The 26,370-nt window shown below is 46.5% G+C and overlaps 1 protein-coding gene, 6 non-coding genes and 2 pseudogenes across 7 annotated transcripts in view; 4 read left to right on the top strand and 5 right to left on the bottom strand.

Annotated features, from left to right (window-relative positions):
* Positions 1–7,914, top strand: part of prkar2aa (protein kinase, cAMP-dependent, regulatory, type II, alpha A) — a 47,542-nt gene extending 39,628 nt beyond the window's left edge. The window contains exons 5-11 of the mRNA XM_030118518.1: positions 700–806; positions 4,449–4,590; positions 4,860–4,961; positions 5,188–5,262; positions 5,342–5,407; positions 5,577–5,715; positions 6,720–7,914. Of these exons, the coding sequence (XP_029974378.1) occupies positions 700–806; positions 4,449–4,590; positions 4,860–4,961; positions 5,188–5,262; positions 5,342–5,407; positions 5,577–5,715; positions 6,720–6,844 (756 nt within the window). The 3' untranslated portion in view covers positions 6,845–7,914. The remainder of the gene's footprint in view (positions 1–699; positions 807–4,448; positions 4,591–4,859; positions 4,962–5,187; positions 5,263–5,341; positions 5,408–5,576; positions 5,716–6,719) is intronic.
* A 1,859-nt stretch (positions 7,915–9,773) lies between these two features.
* LOC115408925 (U5 spliceosomal RNA) lies at positions 9,774–9,889 on the bottom strand. Its single transcript, XR_003933811.1, has one exon. It is a non-coding gene; the product is annotated as a U5 spliceosomal RNA (small nuclear RNA).
* Positions 9,890–10,547: 658 nt separating this feature from the next.
* LOC115408930 (U5 spliceosomal RNA) lies at positions 10,548–10,663 on the bottom strand. The gene has a single exon (XR_003933815.1). It is a non-coding gene; the product is annotated as a U5 spliceosomal RNA (small nuclear RNA).
* Positions 10,664–12,233: 1,570 nt separating this feature from the next.
* LOC115408940 (U1 spliceosomal RNA) lies at positions 12,234–12,396 on the bottom strand. The gene has a single exon (XR_003933825.1). It is a non-coding gene; the product is annotated as a U1 spliceosomal RNA (small nuclear RNA).
* A 7,636-nt stretch (positions 12,397–20,032) lies between these two features.
* LOC115408931 (U5 spliceosomal RNA) lies at positions 20,033–20,145 on the bottom strand. The gene has a single exon (XR_003933816.1). It is a non-coding gene; the product is annotated as a U5 spliceosomal RNA (small nuclear RNA).
* A 652-nt stretch (positions 20,146–20,797) lies between these two features.
* LOC115408926 (U5 spliceosomal RNA) lies at positions 20,798–20,913 on the bottom strand. Its single transcript, XR_003933812.1, has one exon. It is a non-coding gene; the product is annotated as a U5 spliceosomal RNA (small nuclear RNA).
* Positions 20,914–23,467: 2,554 nt separating this feature from the next.
* On the top strand, positions 23,468–23,609 carry LOC115408922 (uncharacterized; annotated as a pseudogene).
* Positions 23,610–24,466: 857 nt separating this feature from the next.
* LOC115408921 (uncharacterized) lies at positions 24,467–24,621 on the top strand (annotated as a pseudogene).
* A 1,530-nt stretch (positions 24,622–26,151) lies between these two features.
* LOC115408929 (U5 spliceosomal RNA) lies at positions 26,152–26,267 on the top strand. The gene has a single exon (XR_003933814.1). It is a non-coding gene; the product is annotated as a U5 spliceosomal RNA (small nuclear RNA).
* The last annotated feature ends 103 nt before the right edge of the window (positions 26,268–26,370 follow it).

Here is a 26,370-nt window from a genome sequence, read left to right as displayed (position 1 = left end):
ACTGCCTATATTTAGGAATTAACAGATTGTGTTGCCTCGATTCCAGAAACTGAGTCCAACATCAGTGTGACGCAACAGCGTTTTAATTAGCCGTTAACGTGCTTAAAAAATATTTCAGATTTTTTTGAACCCATTTCTGTTTTTATAGAACCATCAATACGTTTTACTTGCTACCTCTCCATTTTCTGCTTTCTTACACACACACACACACACACACACACACACACACACACACACACACACACACACACACACACACACACAGCATTTTCCACAGTTTTAGATAGGTGTAATATAAGGTTATCCATCATTTAATACCAGAAGGAAGGCATTCGATTTGCTCTGAATGTATTTTGCAGCAGAGGAGAAAGCATCCCCAAAACTTACAATTGGGATTTCTTCATAATTACTTTCATCTTTGCAAAGAACAAGGGGTTCTGCAAGTGATGATCTGGATTTTAATGAAGGAACAGAAGAGTCTGAACCAGACTATGTCGACATTGGATCTGTTTGCAAATGTGCTGAGAGGAGTGACGTTGCTCTGAGGGCAAAGCGTGGTCACATCAAATACTTCTCTTGTGCTAATTCACTTTGCATTTTGCATTAAGTGGTTTTTAAAAGCTTTATTGCAGACATGCCCCCCCTCTCCGCAGCGTGAGTCTCTGTGTCTGACGCAATTCCTCTTTGTCTGGCGTCCAGGAGCAGTTCTCACAGGTGCTAGACGCCATGTTTGAGTTGATCGTCCAGCCCCAGGAGCACGTCATCGACCAGGGAGACGACGGAGACAATTTCTATGTCATAGAGCGGTAAGATGCAGACACGCACTCAGTTAAATTCACCAACTTTGAAACCAGATGTAGCTGCATTCATGAAAATATTGAGTAAATCCAAGTGGTCCAGTGGTTGAATTTTGTTGCTGTTTATGACTGCTGTATGTTGCTGTGTGTTCAGCAGCCGTGGAAGTCTGCAGGCAGTCTGTGTAATTTTCCTGCCATATAACATACCAGATGATCAATTCATGCAGTGTGCACAGATTGATTGGGCCAGATTACAATAACTCCATATCATCCTCAGCTTACCTGAAAATTTAGAGTAGTCAGACTTCAGAGAGTTTATTTTAATTTATTTATTTTTTGTAATATAGATAAGGTGAAAGAGAAACAAATGGGAATTTTTAATGAGTGAGTTCACACTGAAACAGAAATTACTTGTTTTTTTAAAGACTGTCTAAACCCAATGCTGACATTTTTTTCAACAAATCTAGTTTTCATAAATTTGTTGACTTTATTTTCTAAAAACAACACAGATATAGTCAGATTTTACCAGACCTCTGCAGATGCCTCCTGATCAGTCGGTCTTCACTGTCCTCAATCCCCCCATCGCACAGATCTCCTGCCTAAGCTTCTTAATATCAACATCCAGCGCATGTAGCTGGTTCCTCATCCTCCTCAGTGTGATCACCATGCCACTGTTTACTGTATCCTTATGTTTGAACGGTTCAGGCTCCCCAAATATAAGAAGACCTCACTTCTTCAAACGTATTTACTCTTAATCAAAAAAATAACCCATCTTGTTATTGTAGAAATACATTGCTGCTTGTGAAGTTACGTGTTCATCTCTTATACGAGCCCTGTAGTGTGAAACCTGAGGCTGTTACCTTCAAGCGTCTCCTCCTGAACACAGAACAGGCCTCTCAGTGTTTGACTCGTAGCTTGTCAGTGTTTATCACATCCAGACCTCTATTCATTCTTGGACTGGCACATATCAGCCCGGCGCAGCGGTTTGGTTCCACTTGTGCGCTATCGTTCCGTCTCCGCGAGCTTTCGCAGGCGGCGTGCCCGCCGTACACGAGACATGCGATGACCTTTAAGAGCAGCACGCCTGCCTGATCGTGTACTATGCTGGGATTTTCCTTGGCTCGCACAAAAGTGTAGGTGGCTGCTAATGTCACCAGCAGGGTGGGGTGTGAACATGGATGCACAGCGGGGCTTTAAACAGGAAGGGGAGGAGAAAAGCAGGGGCAAAAACAGGATAAAGTAATACACTCGTCTTATGTCACCAAGCCGTAGTTAGACATCCTTTCCTCTTTCCTGAGTGTGTGGTGGTGTTATCCGTCAGCCTAAACAGATTCCCGTCTGTCAGCTGGCTCTAAATGGCACATGCCGAGGGTTTTCTGTGTTCTTCTAAATGTCGACACCACATTCAACAAAACAATAGGTGGTCTGTAAACCAGCGGAACGCTGACATGAAGTTAGTGAAAATGATCGTTCTCAGTCCCGTGTATGTTTTCGAGATGTCACACCAGGTCGTTTCACTCCCATCCTGAGTGCCGAGAGGAATGCCTGCTGAGATGAGGAGTGTGGAGGTTCGGTGTGGATCAGCCGCAGTGTGTTTGAGTTTATGATCTGGTCCCAGGATGGGATTCAACCATGGAATGAAGTGAGGAGTGAAACAAATCTATGAGGGTGGTGAGGCGGTTTACAGATGGCGCTGTATTCAGAGAGCAGGTGGGAAAGTACTCGGAAGCGGAGAGAGGAGGAAGGAAGGTCAGCGGAGACGAGGCACTGATGTGCGAGTGAATGAGAGGGAAGCAGGTGGAAATGCGTATGAGTTCAGCTACCTGGGTCAAACACGCAGAGCAATGAGCAGCGCAGCCGAGAGGTGAGCGGGGAGGTGGAGGGAGTGTCGGCGGTGTCGGGGCTGATGGCTGACAGGACGACAAAGGGAAGCTTCACTCGACGGTTCGGGACCTGGAATGATGCACGGTTCGTTTAAAGGGAGGCAGAGCTGGAGGTGGCAGACAGAGATAAAGCCGGAGAGGAAAACTTCAGAGAAGATGGAGATGGTTGGTGTAACAGGAGGAGGCAGGCGATGGATCCACTGTGGTGAAGGGAGCAGACAGACGGGAGGAAACTGAAAGTCTCATCAAAAGTAAACTGTAAATTGTCTCTTTTCTGTTTGGAAATCGATAAATCAAAGTTCTCATGATTGTATTTTCTCAACAAAGATGGAAATGTCTCCGCAGCTCATAAATCACTCCGCGGCCCAGCACCTCATAGACTCTCTGGTTATATGTGTTTATATTAGGATTTATGTTCTTCTTGCTGAGCAGATTAAAAATCACTGAAGACGGCGCCCCAGGGTGGACGAGGCAGAGAAAATCCTCAATATGCATCCAGTCGGCCTTCGGCTGATGCAGAGCTCCACCGAAAACATCCATCACTCCCCGTTCTCTTGGTGGAAAGTCACTTTTAAAAAGATGATTGCTTTTTTTACAGCATTAATTGATTTTTTTATTCATTCACCAAATGAAAACAGTCTTTTCTCTGTAATCTGTCCCACTGGCTCGAGCCGTCTCACTGTGTGAAATTATTTCACACCCGCCTGTTGCACAAAGAGCGAGCGGCACGGCAACAGGGGAAAGTCCGGGTGAACCTCAGCTCGCCGACACAAGTGATCATCGTCCCCATCGTCATGATAATCCAGTCAAACTAAGCTAATACTCCTCCACCAACAAGGGGTTTGAGCCTCTCCACGCAGCCAATGGGACGACGGGCCCTCCTGCAAAACCGCCGCTTAATCCGGCCAAGCTACAACGCTGCAAATTACCCGGCCCGGGGTTAATCCTCACACAGACTGAGGGAGGCGCCTCACAGTGGTTACTGTCAGACAAGTGAACAACCGCGGCATATCGTAACGCACACGCGGATTCAAACCATCATCCTCAAGTCATACAAGCTTCACGAACTTTCAGATATTCAGAATGGAGTGCAGTGAGGAACCTGCCAGCAGACATAATGCTCTGACAAGGTTATTATCCTGAGTTCTTTGTGTGAGGTCCCAATAAAGTCGTTTCAGTGGACACACACACACAGACACACACTCTCTCACTCAATTATTGTATTTCATCCTCTGTCCCAGATTACCAACAGAGCCGTACATCCCGAGGCTACGGATAAACTGTAATTAGAGTGCAATTATGTCAATTGGATGGTCAATTAAACAAAAAGCAAAACCTGGTAAATGTATGCTGTGGTAGTTTTATATGTCAAACTATCAGCGTCATGGGTCCAGATTCTCTTAGCTGTGGTGAGACTGATGTTCGTTTTATAGTGTCAGACATGTAAGAGGTGGTTTTCCTGCTAGATGGGTAAAAAAAAAAAAAATCCATCTGGAGGGCAGCCAGAGTTGATCCCGTCGCACATTAATGGAGAAATTCCAGGGTTTTGCTTTTTTTTACTTTCTCAGTAGCATGTGTTTACGACGAACAGCAAAAGGAAATTCTGGCCCCACTTTTCTTTATCTGCTTATCTGCTGACTGTACTGGATGCACAGAACAACTGTTAGTGTTCTAACCCCCCCTCCCAGAGGCGGAACTGCCCCCAAACTGACAGGTTTTGTGCCCCCCCCCCCTCTCCCTCTATCTCTCTCTCCCTCTCTCCCTGCAGGGGTGTGTATGATATCGTGGTGTCTGGAAAGTGTGTGGGCCAGTATGACAACAAGGGCAGCTTTGGGGAGCTGGCGCTCATGTACAACACGCCACGTGCTGCCACCATCGTAGCCACCCAGGAGGGGGCGCTATGGGGACTGGTGAGAACATGCAAACACACACTTTCCATCTTCGTGAACTGGGTTTTGGACTCTTGCTCGTATATCAGTGGTGTCTTTAGGTTCAGAACAGTTTGAGAGTCATTGAGCCGTGATGCTCAGACGTGTTAAGAATGGACTCCTGTAATCTATGAATGGAGGCTGTGTTCTGCTCTCGTGTCTCCTGCTGCTACAGCTCCACCTAGCGGCGGCTCGCGGGAACAACACCTGTCATTTATACATTTCTTTCCCTCCCTTCTCTCTCCTCCCAGGACCGTGCTACGTTTCGTAGACTCATTGTAAAGAACAACGCCAAGAAGAGGAGGATGTACGAGTGTTTCATCGAGTCTGTGCCCTTACTCAAGTCACTGGAGGTGAGCGGTTAGAAACCCGCCTGACGCTCAGCAGCTCCAGCAGCAGAACACTCTGTCAGATTCACTCATCACATCCGATCTCTTCAGCTTGGTGGTTTCTGAGTCCAGTTCAGGTTTTAATGAAAAGCATTTCCTAACAGCATCAAACGGCTGTAAGAAGAAGACATAAACAGGATGCAGTGGTTCATTTTCACTCTGTTGATTTTTTTTTTTTTTTTCTCTCCAGGCGACGGAGAGGATGAAGATTGTGGACGTATTAGGAGCGAAGCAGTTCTCAGATGGCGAGCGCATCATCACACAGGTGAGACGGGAATCCGTCACACATCATCCTGATCACATGTACCCATCAATGACTTTCTGTGATTCTCCTCCTCTCTCAGGGAGATAAAGCCGACTGCTTCTACATCGTAGAGTCTGGGGAGGCTAAAATCATGATGAAGAGTAAAGTAAGATCATTTTCTATTTCCATTTCTTTCTGTACGTTTCATTCTGACGGTAATGATCTCCATCAGAGTCCTCCCGGTTTTGCCTAGCAACAGCAGGGATCAGGGTGGTCCGCTCGGCGCTCAGTGCTTCCTAACCTTTAATCCCGCTCTGCTTCCTGTGCTCCGGCAGACGAAGGCCGACCACGCAGACAATGCGGAGGTGGAGTTGACGCGCTGTAGCAGGGGTCAGTACTTCGGGGAGCTGGCCCTGGTCACCAACAAGCCCCGAGCCGCCTCGGCCTACGCAGTCGGAGATGTCAAGTGTTTGGGTGAGACGCACAATACGCTCCGGCGGAGCCGTGACACACACTCAGCGGTGTCCGATTGAAAATGTGCTCCCATGTGTTGCTGTGTGTTTGTATTATTTTGACTACCAGGCAGCTGAGTTGATCCAAATGTGGCGCGTGAGTGTCAGATGTTTTAAATCTGTCAGTTTAAAGAAGAGATTGAACACATTCAGGATGATTGATGAGGTTTTCTAGGCTGAAATCACACGCACATCGAGCTCACACAGTTCAAAATCTGAATTAAACATTGTTCCACTGTCTATCAAATCAGAAGCAGCGTTTAGAGCCCTTCTCTCTGACAATACCTGCGTTATTCAGTTTCCACTAATTAAGCTGCGTCGAGCATCTGGTCATGAGATCTGAAGAGGTTTTTGAGTTTGGATGAATTCCCCTCAGCGGTAGTCACCTTGCAGTCTTTGTTGATGGAAGGCCGCTGTGTAATTATCGAGCTTCTAAAGTGGCGGCGCGCTTCGTTTCCAGCGGTGAAGCAGCTTTTTCAGCGGCTTTCCATGTCTCTCTGTGGAAGCAAATCTCAATAGATCAAGCGGGGCAGCAAAAGGTTTGCTGTGTGCATTTTGAGTTTCCAGTGGAAGCTTTCAGTCTCCGCCTTCCTGTGTGTGTGTGTGTGTGTGTGTGCGTGCGTGCGTGCGTGCGTGAACTGGCAGCACTGCAGCTCCTCTCTGACCGACTGACCGTCACTCAGCTGTCCTGAGTCTGTCATCTGATCTTAATTCCAATCAGATGACGTGTTGCTCGTTGTTCAACTCACTCGTCTAAAATAAAGGATTGAGACCGAATGTTTTCATACGACCCGAGCTCAGTAGTTTTCTCTCCTCGCCGTCTGGATAGCGCCTTTTCTGTCCCTACTGCAGGAGCGCATTCCTCACGTGCACGGCGGCTCCGCAGGTCTCCTGAACGTTTCCCCTCTCTCTCTCTCTCTCTCTCTCTCTCTCTCTCTCTGTCTCTGTCTCTCTCTCTGTCTGCAGTAATAGACGTGCAGGCGTTCGAGCGCCTCCTGGGCTCCTGCAAGGAGATCATGAAGAGGAACATCGCCCACTACGAGGAGCAGCTGGTGGCGCTGTTCGGCTCCAGCATGGACCTGAGAGACTGAGCCTCCCACACCACCCTCCGTGCCTTCTCTTACACACACACACACACACGCACACACACACACGTCATACAGTGGCTATACCGACTCAAGCTTTACACAGATGGTGCAGATGAATTAAAAAGTGTACTTGGCTGATCTGCAGGTACATCAATCTTAATATCAGCATACTCTCCCTAACATGCACACTCACATACACACACATACACACACACACACACCTGTGTAGGCACTGAGAGACACTCACTTTACTTTAATCTGCTCACACACAAATTAGTTCAGCAAACCTTGATAAGCTGATTTTGGTGGATAGTTACAAAACACACACAAACACACACACATACACACACACACCTCTCACCCAGTGCAAGCTAAGGCCACACACTCATTGCTTGATGCCAGCTTCGACCTCTCAGTTGGACTGTCTCTGCTGCAGGTAACGCAGGGCAGGAAGTAGACGTGCACTCCCATTAAAACGCCTCCATGCTTCATACGTGCAGGTTTTTGCATTCACACAAGCACTTAAACAACTCCCCAGTTGTTCCACGCCTCAGCCAAGGACACACCGACACACACACACTGACACACACACACACACACACACACACAAAGTTACAAGTACACACAGTCCAACACGCACAGGCCACCACACGTGCAAAAACAGACACATTGAGGTGAAATGGAGACGGAAAACTTAAAAAAAAAAAAAATCTCTGAAAAGGAAAACGAATCAAAAATGCAAAAAAAAAAAAAAAAGAGAGAAAGTTTAAAGAAGACAGATGAGTTTTAGAAACATTTTATGAAAATAAAGAAACAGAAGCTTTGATAAAATATTATTTAAATAAAAAAAAAGTGTTTCCTCTTTGGGAGGCTGGAGCGCTGAACTTTGCGAGCGCGCTCCTCTTCCTCCTCTACTGTTGTTGATCGAGTTGAGTTGACTTAGTGCTGGTGATTATTGCAGTACCACAGAAGAAGAAGCAGTGAAAAAAAAAAAAGAAACAATAACAACCCTCCATTTTTCTGGGCCATTGTTATTCAGTCATGGACGCCACACTTCATTGTATTGAATTAATTATTAATGTATTGTTATTATATATTCTTTTGTTTTACTTTGACCAATTCTGATTAAAAAAAAAAAAAAAAAATTCACCATTCATCTGACAAAATGTAAAAACAGAAAAAAAAATTCTAATAAAAACATATTAGTGCTTATTTCTCCTTGTTTATCCTTGAATGAGTTGTCCTGGATAAAAAAAAAAAAGCAAAAATAAAGCAAACATTTTGTTAAAAATCTCTCCTGTTTGGTCATTGCAGCGAGTGGAAGAGGAGGATTTCTAAAGTCTGATCATCGAGTGTCTCAGAGGTTTTTATTTTGCTGCTTGAATGGTTGAATTTATGGAAAGAGTCACAGAAGATGAGTGGAAGTGTGGAGGAGTCGGCCATCGTTTCATACGGTGAAGATGAAGTAAGTCGACCTACGCAGTAAATACTGGTTTTGTTTACATGAGTCGATTTCATGATTCAGCTTTTGGTTCAGTGTGAAGTTAGATCATGAATGTTTAAGTGTTTCAAAGCCCTAAAATTATATTTTGCTGCATAAACAGTTCAATTTAGAAGCACGTTTTGCTTCTTTACTTGTAATGGAGGAATGTAAGTGATAATTTATTCTTTAATACTCTCAAATGAACTGAAAACAAGTTCCTTCGCAGCCTGGAAGAAATAAAAACTCACTCTGAGCATTCGAAGCTGACGTGAAGAGTGACTTCCCAACACGTTAGAGAAAATTTAGACAAAGTTGAAACTTTGGATCACTTTGACTGAAACTTGAAAGAAGAGCAGAAACAATGAATTGTTGCTGAAGTCATTTCAAACCTCAAAGTAACCATCACTTCACTCTTCAAGGCCTGTGAGGATCAATTTCCACTTCCTTTCATCTCTTCCATTCCTGCTGCAGGAGATAATGTGAATCGGTGTTAATCAGTAATAACTTGATGGTATTGATGGAAATTGAAACTCTTTCAGGAGAACTGCTTCTCACGACTCTTTCGGCTCCTGAGAGGTCTGTTGGTTCATCTTCTACCAGAACTCATTTAATTGTTTGTCTCTGAGAAAATCAATCAGAAACGAGCCTGTAGGCGGAGCAGGATGTGTGATGTTTTGGATGTTCGGATCGTCCTCTGCGACCCCGATCATTTCAATGTAACGTAATAAAACTCATGATTACTGTTTTCTACGCAGTTGGAGTCAATCATTGTAAAACCATCACAATATCTTCAAGACAATGAAGAACTGGACTTGGTTACATGTCTTTTAGAAGTTGGTATCTTATCCTAAAAGTCCACCTGATTCAACTGATTTATAATAATAAACATATTGTTGTGTTCAAATGACTCCCACCATAAAAATAACTATAAAGCGAATGTGCATTGATAAAAATAAAATGTACTTTTGCACTTTACTTCCTAATCCAAAGAACTTGGATCAGTGTGTATATTGTCTACCAAATCCTCTTTTACACAAGAATCTCTACTTTATCAATTCTGCAGTTACACTGACTTTCCAGAGGATCGTTTCAGTCCTGTGGAGACATAACGTCAAATACAAATCAAGTCGGAAATTATTAGAAGTAGGACTGTGTGTCTGTAACAGTCCCTCTACAGGTTTAACTTCTGATCAAAGTGACCACAGCAATGACTCAATAATAACTTGTAATGTTGAGTTCTGCTACTGAAGTATCAATCAGCTGAAGTGATCCAGTGTAAAGACTTTGTCTAGTTAGCCTTCTATGTTTGGAGAGCCTGTCTCAGTTTTGTAATGTCATATGACCCTGCCATCTGATGCATGCATTGTTCTACAACATGTGGTGCAGTTGCGTATTACTCTGCAGTAATTCCACATAATAACCTCAAAAGTTTATTTCAACCATATAGGAAGCCCCGCAGTAAAGCAGGGCATCAAAAAATTGGGTAAGACTCTTGTTGTTCCTCTCCACGGAAATCTTTAGTAAAAGGCGAAAGATTTATACGATCTGAAGAGAAACAAGAGTGATCTGAAGAAAGGTGCGTTCACGGACAGCTGTCCATTCTCGGCGGTACCCTCCTCTGTCCTGGTTCATCTGGACCACTTCTCACAGAACGACTAAAGTTTCTCCGGCATCGCATCCTGATGTTGTCTTATAGTCTCTACTTCAACTTTAAGTGAAGAAGCAGAAACGGTTGATAAATAGTGCGGTCTTTGCTTCTGCAAGTTGCATTATGTTAATTTTGGACGCCGTGGCCACGCCTCCAACTTCAGCGAAGAGGTTTGTGTTAAACTGCTGCCATAGCGACTTATTTTTAACACGTGATGATGTACAGACGTACACAACGTGTGCATGGTACTGAAAATGGGCATTAAATTATTATGAAACATGTAAAAACTTTTAATTTTCGAGTTTTCACGTTAACGCATGCGCACTGGCATGCAGCGGAGAGTATCAACACGTCAAGAGAATTCCTGCCTCCTTTTCCGGCGCAGATCTGCTTCAGCAGATATTTAAACTGATTTGTTTCCTTGAATCTGACAATTTAACCCTCGTATCATGTCCATGGTCGATTTGACCCATTCCATTTTTTGTTGAACAACGTGCTTTTTGCCCTTTCATTTTCTTCATTCTCATGATGTTCAAGTGCTTCGCTTCAGACTAGTTTATTTCAACCATGTGAGAAGCCCCGCATTTAAGCAGGGCATCAAAAAATTAGGTATGACTCTTGTTGTTCCTCCCCACGGAAATCTTTAGTAAAAGGCGAAAGATTTATACGATCTGAAGAGAAACAAGAGTGATCTGGAGAAGGGTGCGTTCAGGTACAGCTCCCCATTCTCGGCGGTACCCTCCTCTGTCCTGGTTCATCTGTACCACTTTTCAAAGAACGACTAAATTTAAGTACTTATTTTTAACACGTGGTAATGTAGAGACGTACACAAAGTGTGCATGGTATTGAAAAATGAGCATGAAATCATAATGAAACATGTTACATTTTGAATATTCGAATTTTCACGTTGACTGACATGCAGCGAAGAGTGTCAACGCGTCAAGAGAGTTCCCGCCTCCTTTTCCAGAGCAGCTCTGCTTCAGCAGACGTTCAAACGGATGTACTTTAATTTATTTTGTTTTGTTGTTTTTTTTCTTGAATTTTAAAATGTAACCCTCATATCATATCAAGGGTCGATTTGACCCAATTCATTTTTTTCCCCTGATGTACTTGTTCCCCTTTCGTTTTCTTCAGGAAGATGTGTGAATTTTCCTCATCTAGAGTCATAAACTGTTTGTGCAAAATTTGAATATTTTGGTGTTTAGCATGAGATTGACTGGAGGATCAGTGCAGTGGCAGCAGTGATGCGGTTGTTGTATTGGTCAGTTGTGGTGAAGAGGGAGCTGAGCCGAAGGACGAAGCTCTCGATTTACCGGTCAGTCGACACCCCAACCCTCACCTATGCCAGTGAGCTTTGAGTCATGACCTAAAGGACAAGATCCTGGGTAGAATCAGCTGAGCTGAGCTTCCTCCTTACCCGTGTTTCCACCGGACGTGACGCAAATTTTTAACCCGATTTAAACTGACTGACATGTATACAGTTGTGGTTAAAAGCCTACATACACTTGGCTCCTTTGACTTTCCCATTGTGGCGTTTGTGAGCCCTATGAACTGGCCTCAGAGAAGTCAGCAGCTGTAGTCACTCACACTCACTGACAAGAAGCTCAGAGGCCATGCTATGACGCTCATTTCATTGGCACAACTTTTTAAGTCACCAAAACTGATAATCTGCTGCAGATTTGGTCGTGTTTTCTGTTCACCCATAAGTCATAAAGGAACCTGCTTCACGAATGCTTTTTTGTGACAAAGAAGTATCTGGTGAAATCACTCTATCAGAGAAAATCGGAGTTGAAGAAGTAACTGGAGCCTCAAGAGAGCCAGGTGTTGCTGCATCTCACTTTCTTCATCCTGTGTATAATATTGTAAGATGGTTTATTTTTCCTATATTAATTTGCATTATCCAAGCAATTTATTATTACTGTGGAACTACTTGTTTGGAACGACGTATATTTTTGTGCGGAGGGACATGAGTCCTCTATAATAACAACTTATGGACCGACGTGGCTGGATATAACGTCTCCTGTAGCGCTCCAAATAAAAATTGACCCTGATTAGCTGTTCCCTCTCCAGTGACGTTCTGTTTTTCTCACCAAGATTTCTGATTTACATGTAACACGAACACCGCGAATCACATGTGTTACGGTAGTCTGTTTTGTATGTTGTACGCTTCTCCACTCAGCACGCAAGTAAATGTTATCATTGATTAAGTATTTTTGAAGTGATTATGGCAAGATTTCGCTTGTATTACTTTCACATCATGACAGGGGAGAGCGCGGACGCAGTCCCCCACTACCATAAATTATGCAGTCGAGATTCCCACATTTGGGGAATTCGCAGAGGTCAGTACGCCGAAGTGCAATGGCAATACCTCACCCTGAGCAAACCACCTTCATGATCATGGTGTCGCTCCTGCCAGGTAAGTATGAGTTAATAAATTAACAATCACGCAAGCCATTCTCACGCGCATACATCTCACTCACGGTGCGACCACTCGCACCAAATCCAGAACTCCACCGGCTACATCAGACTCTTTTATTTAAAATACTCCACATCCCACTTCTCAGTGCACATTACAAACACATTAGTAAAAAGTTTTAGTTACAACGCCGAGCACACATCTCCCATCATGCATTGCAGTTTGAGCGTGTCGCCACTCCTCTCAATAGCCTGTTTTCACTGTTCACTCAAATAGAAATGACTGTCAGGAAAAAGGGGAATTCCATGTGAACAGAACGAAAACGCTTTTCACCCACATCTTACTTACATTTTAGAAAATACATTCAAACTCTCCACTCTTCATGGACGTTGACCGTCCTGCTTGCTGCCCCCTGCCGCTCGTGTGAGGAACTGCACTCTCTCTGTGGCCACACAAGAAACTTGTTGGGTCAATTCACATACAAGCTGCAGGACACTCGAAGGACAGAGTCCGCTCAGGGGCCAGTCGTTCAGAAGATTTAACCTGGATCGAAATGATCAGGATTTCCAAATCCCCTTCCTTGCTATCCAATTACTCACAATAATTTACAGTATTATTTTACAGTAAGTTGTTGGAAGTGAGTACTCTTGTAATATGCCAATGCCATCTGAAAACTATAGCATCCTTGGATTTTACAGCATTTAACAATTGTTTGGCTGTAAAATCCTGCAATCAAAAGGGCCCCTGTTACATCTCAACAATCTGTAATATCAAAGCAACACATTAAAAATGCAAGGATTTCGCAGCATTCAACAGTATTTTTAATTAGCCCTGCGACAGACTGGTGACCTGTCCTAGCCTGGCATGCCAGACTGTCTCTCCACGCTCAGGGATACACAGAGATACATGTCTCTGTGTGTAACATATGAGGTCAGTCTGGCATGCCAGGCTAGACCTGTCCAGGGTGTACCCTGCCCTCGCCCGCAGCAGCTGGGATGTCTGCAACCCTGCAACCCATCTGCAACCCTGAGAATTGTTAAAAAAGAAAAAAAAAGAGAAAAACTAATAAAAACTCTTAAAATGAAGTTTGATTTACAAATTTGGATTATTTTGATCTTGAACCCTAACCCTGACCCTTTTGAATAACCCATTTTCAAGACTAGTAAAGTATAATAGAAATTAACATAATTACCTCCGCCAGTAGGTTATGTAATCATGTCGGTTTGTTGGTTTGTTAGCAAGATTATGGAAAAAGTAATGGACGGATTGCAATGAAACTTTGTGGAAAGGTGGGTCTTGAGCTAACTTAGAATCCATTACATTTTGGTGAAGATCCGGATCACTGTCTGGATCGAGGAATTTTTTAAAGGATTCTTTATCATTGACAGATAGGGAGTCTTTCACGTGGTTGGGCAGGCCCGCCTACAGGGGGGGACAAACGCCTGGTTCACACAGGACGCGCAACTTCCGACACGGAAGTGGGAAGCGCCGCGCACCGACTGTCAGATCGGCGCCCCTGTTAACCTATCTGACGGTTCATACAAGAGGCGCGGGACAGCGCCGCATGCTTAGCAGCTTGCGCCGTGGAGCGCGGCCGCTCCGCTCCTCTCTATTTTCTCCGCGAGCCTCGCGCGCCGTGCACTGCCAGTTGTAAAGCTGGACACAGCAGATCGCACCACACACAGTGGTGGGCCGTCAGTTTGTTCAAATTCCCACCATAAAAACAACTATAAAACGAATGTGCATTGATAAAAATAAAATGTACTTTTGCACTTTACTTCCTAATCCGAAGAACTTGGATCAGTGTGCATGTTGTCAACCAAATCCTCTTTTACACAAGAATCTCTACTTTATCAATTCTGCAGTTACACTGACTTTCCAGAGTATCGTTTCAGTCCTGTGGAGACATAACGTCAAATACAAACCAAGTCGGAAATGATTAGAAGTAGGACTGTGTGTCTGTAACAGTCCCTCTACAGGTTTAAGTTCTGATCAAAGTAACCACAGCAATGATTCAATAAAAACTTGTAATTTTGAGTTCTGCTACTGAAGTATCAATCAGCTGACGTGATCCAGTGTAAAGACTTTGTCTAGTTAGGCTTCTATGTTTGGAGAGCCTGTCTCAGTTTTACTATGTCATGTGACCCTGTCATCTCCCCCATGCTGATGCATTGTTCTATTTCATCCCTCCTGACCGCCAGAGGCAGTGCTTCAAGCACTGAATGATCATTCTTGCGTATGCACATGTCGAGCATAAATAACAACAACGTCACCTGGTGACTTCCGGTGACCTACGTGAGTCTATAAAGTCACGTGACACCGGAGACTCAGTCCCTTTTGTTCTTCTCGCGCATAGTCGAGTACTTTGCTGCTTTTTTGGGACCCACGGCTGCTGTTTGCGACTCACTGCTGTTAGCCCATGACCTAGCTGCCTTCGGTTGGTATTGCGAGCATGGCTCGCCCTCCGGGGCTGTGTGAGCTGCCTGTGGCAGCGTGGTGCGTCCTGCCTCAGCGTGGTGAGTATTTCCTATTACCGTTTACGGTTTGGAAGCGGTTTTGTGTTGGTCTGTTGCCGTTTTCGGCGTTACTTTCTGTTTTGCTGCAGCTGTTTTCGGCTGGTTGTCTAGTGATAATTGGTTTATTGTCGTGTCCGGCTCCTTCTTTTGGTTGTTTTTTTTTTCTTCTCCTGGTATATCAGCGACGTGTTTTTTTTTGCCTGCTTGCCTTTTTTCTTCCGTTTTTGGGTCTCCACGGGTAGCGTGTTCGCTCACGTGGCTGTGTTTGGTGGCTAATTGTGCGGTCATAGTGGCGTCTACGCCCGATCTGACCCCCGGTTTGTGCGACAATGCTTGATTCTCCCTGTTGCCGGGACTGTTTGGCTCCACTCCAACAGGACGATGGGCACGATCTGTGCCCTTCCTGTCTGGGGGTGGCCTACCTGCAGGAGGGCCTCACTGAAAATGCTTGCCTGAACTGCAGCGTGATGCCTTTCTCGCTGCGTACGGCTCGCCGAGCCGCATTCAAGGGTTCGGCGGCATGGACATCAGCGTCGTCCTCTGCTCCGCTCCCTGCTGCGAAGGCAGTACGGCGCTCCACTGCAGGAGACGCTTCTTCCGCCCCACGTAAACGCTCTGGGGGTGACACTGCTGCTCCACGGAAGCGGTCCAAAGGGGAGCGTTCTTCTTCACTGGCGGTGAAGGTTGATACTTTGACGTCTGAGCTGGCTCAGATGAAGGCTCTCCTCCAGGCCCTTCAGGGTGCGGAGGGTCGCCAGGAGGCCCCGCACTTTCCACTGAGGATTCATCCTCTCTTTGTGAGGAGGATGCCATATCTGTTGCGGCGTCGGATTCCCATTTTCAGGACTCTGACTCGCAGTTTTTTGGGCCACCAGATGTGAGCCCCGAGGCTTCTGAGGGTGGCTCTCAGGTGTCCGCCTCTTCCGTGAGGAGTGAGGATAATGCTGCCGTATCTGCAATTCGCACGGCGCTGGCACGTCTGCATCTTGAAGCACCTCCTTCGCAGTCGGATGTATCCTGTGCCTTTTTTTGGCGACAAGCTTCTGCCACGGCTTTTTTGGTGCCGCCGTCGGCGGAATATATCGGCCAGCTTCAGGCCTGCTGGACCGATACAAAGGCCTTTTCTAAACCTACCGCTGATGGTAGGGCCCTGGCTTCGATGCAAGAGGCTGCTAAGTTTGGGTTGGACCGTATGCCGGCTGTTGAACCTGCTGTGGCCTCCCTTATTGTGCCCCTGGATGAGGCCTTGAGGACGGACGCTTGGTGCCTGCGTCCTCAATGTCGAGCTACTGACGAGCTGCTCTGTAGGGCTTATGAGGCGGGGGCTCGGATAGGACGGATTGGTAACTCCATGTCCCATCTGTTACTGGGCCTGGCTTTGTCTCTGGATGCAGTGGGGTGGACTCCCCTACGCAGGGCCTTGTTGATGCTTCCCTACAGGCCTTTGCCTTCATGTCCCGGGAGTTAGGTCGCCTTCTGTCTACCTTGGTTCAGGCTCGTAGGCAGGTCTGGTTGGCACAGTACCCCCTGACGGAGTCTTGCAGGAGAACCCTGCGAAGTCTGCCTGTCCTCCCGGGTGAGCTTTTTGGCTCTGCTGCACTGGAGGCTCTGCAGCGTACGGCGCAGGCCACCCAAACGCGGCAACAGCTGGTTGGTCTTCACCGGCGGGCTCCTCCACGCCTCAGCTCGCAGGGGCCAGGCCCCAGGGTTTTCACCCCTTCCTCTGACCCTTTCACCGTTCCTCGGCTTCCTGTTTCGAGGTCGGTTAGGTTGCAGAGCGATCGACCGGGAGCCCCGGCTTCTCGTTCGCCTCAACCGGGGCAGAGGGGGCGGCGGAGCCCCAGGTCCTCTAAGGACCGTGGGGGTTGTCCATAGGTCTGGGGGGGCCGGCGGTGGGTTGTTTTACCCCGAAGCAGCTCCGGTACTGGGCTGCCAACACTCGAGATCGTTGGGTGTTACACACGATTTCCGGGGGTTACAGGCTGCGGTTGTGCCGCCGGCCTCCTGTTTCGGACCAGGTCCGGGTCACTCACATTCCGGACCTGGCGAGGTCCCGGGCGCTACAACGGGAAATTGTGACCTTGCTGGACAAGGGCGCGGTGGTGCCTGTGAACCCCCTGCGGGATCCAGGGGGGTTTTATTCCAGGTATTCTGTTCCCGAAGAGGACCAGGGATCTGTGACCGGTATTAGACCTACGGGGTCTGAACGAGTTTTTAAAGGTTTTACCTTTTCACATGTTGCGCACCAAGGATGTGCTCCACACGGTGGCAGAGGGCGAGTGGTTCACCAGCATCAACCTGAAAGATGCATACTTTCATGTACCAATCGCCCCTCCCCACTGGAGGTTCCTGCGCTTTGCTTTCCAGAGACGGCACTTCGAGTTCAGGGTCCTCCCCTTCGGCTTGTCCCTGTCCCCACGGGTGTTTACGAGGGTGGTGGCAGCTGCCCTTGCACCGTTGCAAGCAAGGGGGTTGAAGATTCTACCCTACCTGGACGACTGGCTCATTTGTGCACCATCACGCGTGCAGGCTGTGCGGGACACTGTGACGGTCCTGATGCATGTTCGTCTGTTGGGGTTCAGGGTGAATTATGCCAAGAGCAGGTTGGCCCCCACACAGAGCACCGTTTTTCTCGGGGTTGCTCTGGACACTGTCACCATGACGGGCCGGCCATCCCCTCAGCGGGTGGGGGACGTCGTGGAATCCCTGGCTGTGTTCCGAGAAGGACGACGGCTGCCATTTGTTCACTACCTGCGCCTTTTGGGGAAACTGGTTTCAGTTTCGGCTGTTGTTCCTCTGGAACTGCTCTACCTGCGCCCGTTGCAGATGTGGCTAAATGGCCTGCGGCTGGATCCGACACGGCTCGCGCACAGGCTCAGAAGGGTGCTGGTGTCACGGGAGTGTCTCCTGTCCCTGGTTCCGTGGCGGGACAGCCTGTGGCTCAACCGCGGCATGCAGCTGGGAGCTTCACCAGCGCGCTGCGAGGTTGTGTACACGAATGCAACATCCATGGGCTGGGGTGCGACGTGGCAGGGCCGTGTGGTGCAGGGGACGTGGTCCCATCGGCTCCGAGGCGAGCACATCAATGTGCTGGAGCTGCTCGCAGTTTTTCTTGCTCTGCGGTGGTTGCTTCCGTGTCTGCGGAACAGACACGTCCTAGTGCGCTCGGACAACACGTCTGTGGTTTATCATATCAATCACATGGGGGGAACACGGTCTGTGAGGTTGACTCAGGTGGCGGCTCGGCTGCTTACCTGGGCGCAGTCTCACCTGGCAGGGCTCCGGGCAGCGCACGTCCCGGGGATCTCTTTGTGTCCGCGGCTGCAACCCACTGCCCACTCTGGGTTTCCCTGGTGGACAGCACCAGTCCGCTTGGTCAGGACGCGCTGGCACACGACTAGCCTCAGCAGCTCCTGTACGCATTCCCTCCTCTGCCCCTCATATTCCCGACTCTCCTCAGGGTGTCCCAGGAGGGCCACAGGCTTCTCTTGGTGGCCCCATTTTGGCTGGGGAGGACCTGGTTTCCGTTGCTGCAGAGGCTCTGCTGCACCTCTCCGATGCGCCTCCCCTGCAGGGCGGACCTCCTGTCCCAGATAAACGGCCGTGTCCGGCACCCCGATCCCAGTCGCCTCCAGCTCTGGGTTTGGCCGCTGCAAGGCCCGGGGTAGACTTTTCTGTGATCACCGGGGGCGTGGGTCACACCATTACCAGTGCACGGGCACCTTCTACACGGTCATTGCACGCCAATCGGTGGAAGATCTTCGATAAATGGTGTGAAGAGCGGGGACTGGACCCTGTACGCTGTCCGGTGTCGTCGATTCTGTCGTTCCAGCAGGACCTGTTGGAAAGGGGGAGGTCTCCCTCTACCCTGAAGGTACGTGTGGCAGCCACTTCATGTTGGCACATTGAGGTGGATGGTGCAACTATAGGGGGCCATAAATTAGTGTCCTTATTTTTAAAAGGTGCCCGGCAGTTGCGGCCTCCGACCTGCCGTATGGTTCATCCGTGGGACCTCTCATTAGTGCTCGAGGCACTGCGCTATCCGCCATTTGAACCGCTGACCGAAGTGGGCCTCAAGTGGGTGTCGATGAAGACCGCGTTTCTCCTGGCAATGGCTTCGGAAAAACGCGTAGGGGAATTGCAGGCCCTCTCGGCCCATGAGTCCTGCTGTCGGTGGCGCCCGGATGGTTCGGGGGTTACTTTGTGGCCTAACCCCTCCTTTGTTCCTAAGGTGCCCTCGGCAGCTGCTATGGGGCCACTGGACCTGGCCCGTTTTGACTCGGGTTCTTCCTGTGAACACCTTTGCCCTGTACGTGCTCTGCCCACCTACCTGCGGAGGACAGCGTCTATTAGGAGGTCTGACAGCCTTTTTGTGTGCTTTGCTGGGCCACGGGTGGGTCAGGCACTGTCTCAACAGCAGTTGTCACACTGGGTGGTGGGTGTCATCACGGAAGCCTATGCTCTTTGTGGTCAGCCGCTGCCTCCGGGGGTGAGGTGCCATTCCACCAGGAGCGTTTCCACCTCCTGGGCGGTGACGGCGGGGGTGCCGCTGGAGGCTGTGTGTGTCGCTGCGTCGTGGACGTCAGTCAACACCTTCGCCAGGTTCTACAGTGTCAACATGGCTGCTGCTCAACCGCTGGATGGTGTTCTGAGCCAGCATCAGTTGACTGAGGTGGGTGCATGAGTGGGTCCATTGATTCCTCGGGACCTTGTTGACACTAGTCATCTAGTGCTTGAAGCACAGCCTCTGGCGGTCAGGAGGGATGAAATAGAACGAAAGTTACGTATGTAACTACGGTTCTATGAATCCCGGATGACCGCCAGAGCGTTCAGTCCCTCGGAATCCTCGTGCTGCGCAAGAAGGTTCTTGGGACCGAGTCGCCAGTGTCACGTGACTTTTTAGACTCGCGTAGGTCACCAGGTGACGTTGTTGCTATTTATCGTCAACATGTGCACGCGCAAGAATGATCATTAAGTGCTTGAAACACCGCCTCTGGCGGTTAAGAGGGATTCATAGAACCGGAGTTACACACGGAGCTTTCGTTCCACAACACATGGTGCAGTTGCAGTTCATGTCCAGTATATTCACCATATAGTCTTCCATTAATTTCTTTTAACCGTATAGGAAGCCCCACAGTAGAGCAGGACATCAAAAATTGGTTAAGGCTCTTGTTGTTCCTCTCCACGGAAATCTTTAGTAAAAGGCGAAAGATTTATACGATCTGAAGAGAAACAAGAGTGATCTGAAGAAAGGTGCGTTCACGGACAGCTGTCCATTCTCGGCAGTACCCTCCTCTGTTCTGGTTCATCTGGACCGCTTCTCACAGAACGACTAAAGTTTTTCCAGCATCGCATCCTGATGTTGTCGTATAGTCTCTCCTTCAACTTTAAGTGAAGAAGCAGAAACGGTTGATAAATAGTGCGGTCTTTGCTTCTGCAAGTTGCGTTATGTTAATTTTGGGCGCCGTGGCCACGCCTCCAACTTCAGCGAAGAGGTTTGTCTTAAACTGCTGCCATAGCGACTTATTTTGAACACGTGATGATGTACAGACGTACACAACGTGTGCATGGTATTGAAAATGAGCATGAAATTATTATGAAAAATGTAAAATTTTGAATATTCGACTTCTCACGTTAACGCATGCGCACAGGCATGCAGCGGAGAGTATCAACACATCAAGAGAATTCCCGCCTCCTTTTCCGGCGCAGATCTGCTTCAGCAGACATTTAAACTGTTTTTTTCCCCCCTTGAATTTAACAATTTAACCCTCGTATCATTTCCAGGGTCGATTTGACCCATTCAATTTTTTGTTGAACAATGTGCTTCTTCCCCTTTCATTTTCATGATGTCAAAGTGCTTTGCTTCAGACTACTTTTCTTCAACAATTTGGGAAGCCCTGCATTTTAGCAGGGCATCAAAAAATTAGGTTTGACTCGTATTGTTTCTCTCCACGGAAATCTTTAGTAAAAGGCGAAAGATTTATACGATCTGAAGAGAAACAAGAGTGATCTGGAGAAAGGTGCGTTCACGGACAGCTGTCCATTCTCGGCGGTACCCTCCTCTGTCCTGGTTCATCTGTACCACTTTTCGAAGAACGACTAAAGTTAAGTACTTATTTTTAACACGTGGTAATGTAGAGACGTACAAAAAGTGTGCATGGTATTGAAAAATGAGCATGAAATCATAATGAAACATGTTACATTTTGAATATTCGACTTTTCACGTTGACAGACATGCAGCAAAGAGTATCAACGCGTCAAGAGAGTTCCCGCCTCCTTTTCCAAAGCAGCTCTGCTTCAGCAGACGTTCAAACGGATGTACTTTAATTTATTTTGTTTTGTTGTTTTCTCTTGAATTTTAAAATGTAACCCTCATATCATGTCAAGGGTCGATTTGACCCAATTCATTTTTTTTCCCTGATGTACTTGTTCCCCTTTCGTTTTCTTCAGGAAGATGTGTGAATTTTCCTCATCTAGAGTCATAAACTGTTTGTGCAAAATTTAAATATTTTGGTGTTTAGCGTAAGACTGACTGGAGGATCAGTGCAGTGGCAGCAGTGATGCGGTCGTTGTATTGGTCAGTTGTGGTGAAGAGGGAGCTGAGCCGAAGGACGAAGCTCTCGATTTACCGGTCAGTCGACACCCCAACCCTCACCTATGCCAGTGAGCTTTGAGTCATGACCGAAAGGACAAGATCCTGGGTAGAATCAGCTGAGCTGAGCCTCCTCCTTACCCCGTGTTTCCACCGGACGTGACGCAAATCTTTAACCCGATTTAAACTGACTGACATGTATACAGTTGTGGTTAAAAGCCTACATACACTTGGCTCCTTTGACTTTCCCATTGTGGCGTTTGTGAGCCCTATGAACTGGCCTCAGAGGAGTCAGCAGCTGCAGTCACTCACACTCACTGACAAGAAGCTCAGAGGCCATGCTATGACGCTCATTTCATTGGCACAACTTTTTAAGTCACCAAAACTGATAATCTGCTGCAGATTTGGTCGTGTTTTCTGTTCACCCATAAGTCATAAAGGAACCTGCTTCACGAATGCTTTTTTGTGACAAAGAAGTATCTGGTGAAATCACTCTATCAGAGAAAAATCGGAGTTGAAGAAGTAACTGGAGCCTCAAGAGAGCCAGGTGTTGCTGCATCTCACTTTCTTCATCCTGTGTATAATATTGTAAGATGGTTTATTTTTCCTATATTAATCAGCATTATCCAAGCAATTTATTATTACTGTGGAACTACTTGTTTGGAACGACGTATATATATATTTTTTTTTTTCGCGGAGGGACATGAGTCCTCTATAATAACAACTTACGGACCGACGTGGCGGGATATAACGTCTCCTGCAGTGCGCCAAATAAAAATTGACCCTGATAAGCTGTTTCCTCTCCAGTGACGTTCTGTTTTTCTCACCAAGATTTCTGATTTACATGTAACACGAACACCGTTATCAAAATAATCCAAATTTGTAAATCAAACTTCATTTTAAGAGTTTTTATTAGTTTTTCTCTTTTTTTTTTTTTTTTTAACAATTCTCAGGGTTGCAGATGGGTTGCAGGGTTGCAGACATCCCAGCTGCTGCGGGCGAGGGCAGGGTACACCCTGGACAGGTCTAGCCTGGCATGCCAGACTGACCTCATATGTTACACACAGAGACATGTATCTCTGTGTATCCCTGAGCGTGGAGAGACAGTCTGGCATGCCAGGCTAGGACAGGTCACCAGTCTGTCGCAGGGCTAATTAAAAATACTGTTGAATGCTGCGAAATCCTTGCATTTTTAATGTGTTGCTTTGATATTACAGATTGTTGAGATGTAACAGGGGCCCTTTTGATTGCAGGATTTTACAGCCAAACAATTGTTAAATGCTGTAAAATCCAAGGATGCTATAGTTTTCAGATGGCATTGGCATATTACAAGAGTACTCACTTCCAACAACTTACTGTAAAATAATACTGTAAATTATTGTGAGTAATTGGATAGCAAGGAAGGGGATTTGGAAATCCTGATCATTTCGATCCAGGTTAAATCTTCTGAACGACTGGCCCCTGAGCGGACTCTGTCCTTCGAGTGTCCTGCAGCTTGTATGTGAATTGACCCAACAAGTTTCTTGTGTGGCCACAGAGAGAGTGCAGTTCCTCACACGAGCGGCAGGGGGCAGCAAGCAGGACGGTCAACGTCCATGAAGAGTGGAGAGTTTGAATGTATTTTCTAAAATGTAAGTAAGATGTGGGTGAAAAGCGTTTTCGTTCTGTTCACGTGGAATTCCCCTTTTTCCTGACAGTCATTTCTATTTGAGTGAACAGTGAAAACAGGCTATTGAGAGGAGTGGCGACACGCTCAAACTGCAATGCATGATGGGAGATGTGTGCTCGGCGTCGTAACTAAAACTTTTTAGTAATGTGTTTGTAATGTGCACTGAGCAGTGGGATGTGGAGTATTTCAAATGAAAGAGTCTGATGTAGCCGGTGGCGTTCTGGATTTGGTGCGAGTGGTCGCACCGTGAGTGAGATGTATGCGCGTGAGAATGGCTTCAGTTAATGTTATGAACTTAACTCATACTTACCTGGCAGGAGCGACATCATGATCATGAAGGTGGTTTGCTCAGGGTGAGGTAGTGATGGCAATCTGAAGCTTTCTGAAGCAACAAAGCTTTCAACACTATTGTATCGAAAAAAGGTTCAGAACTCGAAGCTTTTCAAATCAGAGCCCAACAAGGATCCCTGGTGGTGGAAGTCAAGGAAAGCATGTCATGTGTCAGCTGAATGAATGAATGTGATGTATGACTAATTACATTTTTTAAATTATTGAATGATTTGTCCACATCACTAAAACCCTAGTATAGCTAATATTTTGATGTCAGCATTTCTCTTGTTCATAGGCCAACTTGAATAAAGATGGGGATGAAAAAGCAGAGTGTTCATATGTATGACTGAATGTGTTTGAAGTGACCAGTACATTTGCTGTGTCTCACATAACAAGTCAGCAGCAAGCTTACTTATTTGAGACGCAGTAATTATTAAGGTATCATGAGAGATGGTGGAAGTGAATTGACGTTGGCAGATGCTGGCCACAGACTAAACACTGGACCGAGAAAAATAAATTACAAATGAGGGATGTTTTTTAAAGAAGGGATTTGGTCTGACAAAACAATACTTTACATATGACATATTGTTGCAACTGGCAACCAACCACCCCAAATATATTTCAAAGTCTCACATTAACAATGAACAAAATGTAGGCATGGCACATTTGCTCATAACACCATTGTTGGGTGAAATTAAATCAAATCAAAGTCTTCCCAAACTTCAGAACGTCCTCTTTTTGCCACAGGCTCCATATCAAATCTATATTCGCTGTCTCTCCCTCTCTCTCGACTCACAAACCGCCTCCACAACCCACAAACAGCTGCAGCGCGTTTTAAACCTGTGAAGCAGCGGCTGAAGCGTCACGTGGGTGTGCGCAAATGAAGCTTCACACGTCACGGATCACGTGATTATCAGGAAACGAATCAAGCTCCGATACAAAGCTCCAGTGAGAAGAGGTTCATTTTTTCAACACATGCTTCGAAGCTTCGGTGTCACGGTTAACATCACTAGGGTGAGGTATTGCCATTGCACTTCGGCGTACTGACCTCTGCGAATTCCCCAAATGTGGGAATCTCGACTGCATAATTTATGGTAGTGGGGGACTGCGTTCGCGCTCTCCCTCTGTAATAGTGTGAAAGTAACACATATAAACTCTTGACATAATCATCGAATATGTAATTAGGTGCTGAGTGAAGAAGCGTACAACAAGCAAAATAAGCACTACTGTAACACATGTGATTCGCGGTGTTCGTGTTACATGTAAATCAGAAATCTTGGTGAGAAAAACAGAACGTCACTGGAGAGGGAACAGCTAATCAGGGTCAATTTTTATTTGGAGCGCTACAGGAGACGTTATATCCAGCCACGTCGGTCCATAAGTTGTTATTATAGGGGACTCATGTCCCTCCGCACAAAAATATAAGCAGTTCCAAACAAGCAGTTCCACAGTAATAATAAATTGCTTGGATAATGCAAATTAATATCGGAAAAATAAACCATCATACAATATTATACACAGGATGAAGAAAGTGAGATGCAGCAACACCTGGCTCTCTTGAGGCTCCAGTTACTTCTTCAACTCCGATTTTTCTCTGATAGAGTGATTTCAACAGATTCTTTGTCACAAAAAAACATTCGTGAAGCAGCATATGACTTATGGGTGAACAGAAAACACGACCAAATCTGCAGCAGATTATCAGTTTTGGTGACTTAAAAAGTTGTGCCAATGAAATGAGCGTCATAGCATGGCCTCTGAGCTTCTTGTCAGTGAGTGTGAGTGACTACAGCTGCTGACTTCTCTGAGGCCAGTTCATAGGGCTCACAAACGCCACAATGGGAAAGTCAAAGGAGCCAAGTGTATGTAGGCTTCTATACACGTCAGTCAATTGAAAACGGGTTAAAAATTTGCGTCACGTCCGGTGGAAACACGGGTAAGGAGGAAGCTCAGCTCAGCTGATTCTACCCAGGATCTTGTCCTTTCGGTCATGACTCAAAGCTCACTGGCATAGGTGAGGGTTGGGGTGTCGACTGACCGGTAAATCGAGAGCTTCGTCCTTCGGCTCAGCTCCCTCTTCACCACAACTGACCAATACAACGACCGCATCACTGCTGCCACTGCACTGATCCTCCAGTCAATCTCACGCTAAACACCAAGATATTCAAATTTTGCACAAACAGTTTATGACTCAAGATGAGGAAAATTCACACATCTTCCCGAAGAAAACGAAAGGGGAACAAGTACATCAGGGAAAAAAATGAAGTGGGTCAAATCGACCCTTGACATGATATGAGGGTTACGTTTTAAAATTCAAGAGAAAACAACAAAACAAAATAAATTAAAGTACATCCGTTTGAACGTCTGCTGAAGCAGAGCTGCTCTGGAGAAGGAGGCGGGAACTCTCTTGACGCGTTGACACTCTTCGCTGCATGTCAGTCAACGTGAAAAGTCGAATATTCAAAATGTAACATGTTTCATAATGATTTCATGCTCATTTTTCAATACCATGCACACTTTGTGTACGTCTCTACATTACCACGTGTTAAAAATAAGTACTTAACTTTAGTCGTTCTTTGAAAAGTGGTCCAGATGAACCAGGACAGAGGAGGGTACCGCCGAGAATGGACAGCTGTCCGTGAACGCACCCTTCTCCAGATCACTCTTGTTTCTCTTCAGATCGTATAAATCTTTCGCCTTTTACTAAAGATTTCCGTGGAGAGGAACAACAAGAGTCACACCTAATTTTTTGATGCCCTGCTTAAATGCGGGGCTTCTTGAATGGTTGAAGAAAACTAGTCTGAAGCGAAGCACTTTGACATCATGAGAATGAAACAGCAACAAGCACTTTGTTCAACAAAAAATGGAATGGGTCAAA

This window comes from Salarias fasciatus, chromosome 20 (assembly GCF_902148845.1).
Source record: "Salarias fasciatus chromosome 20, fSalaFa1.1, whole genome shotgun sequence".
Classification (NCBI taxonomy): domain Eukaryota; kingdom Metazoa; phylum Chordata; class Actinopteri; order Blenniiformes; family Blenniidae; genus Salarias; species Salarias fasciatus.
The sequence above is the reverse complement of the archived record's forward strand: the minus strand, read 5'-3'. Positions and strand labels throughout refer to the sequence as shown.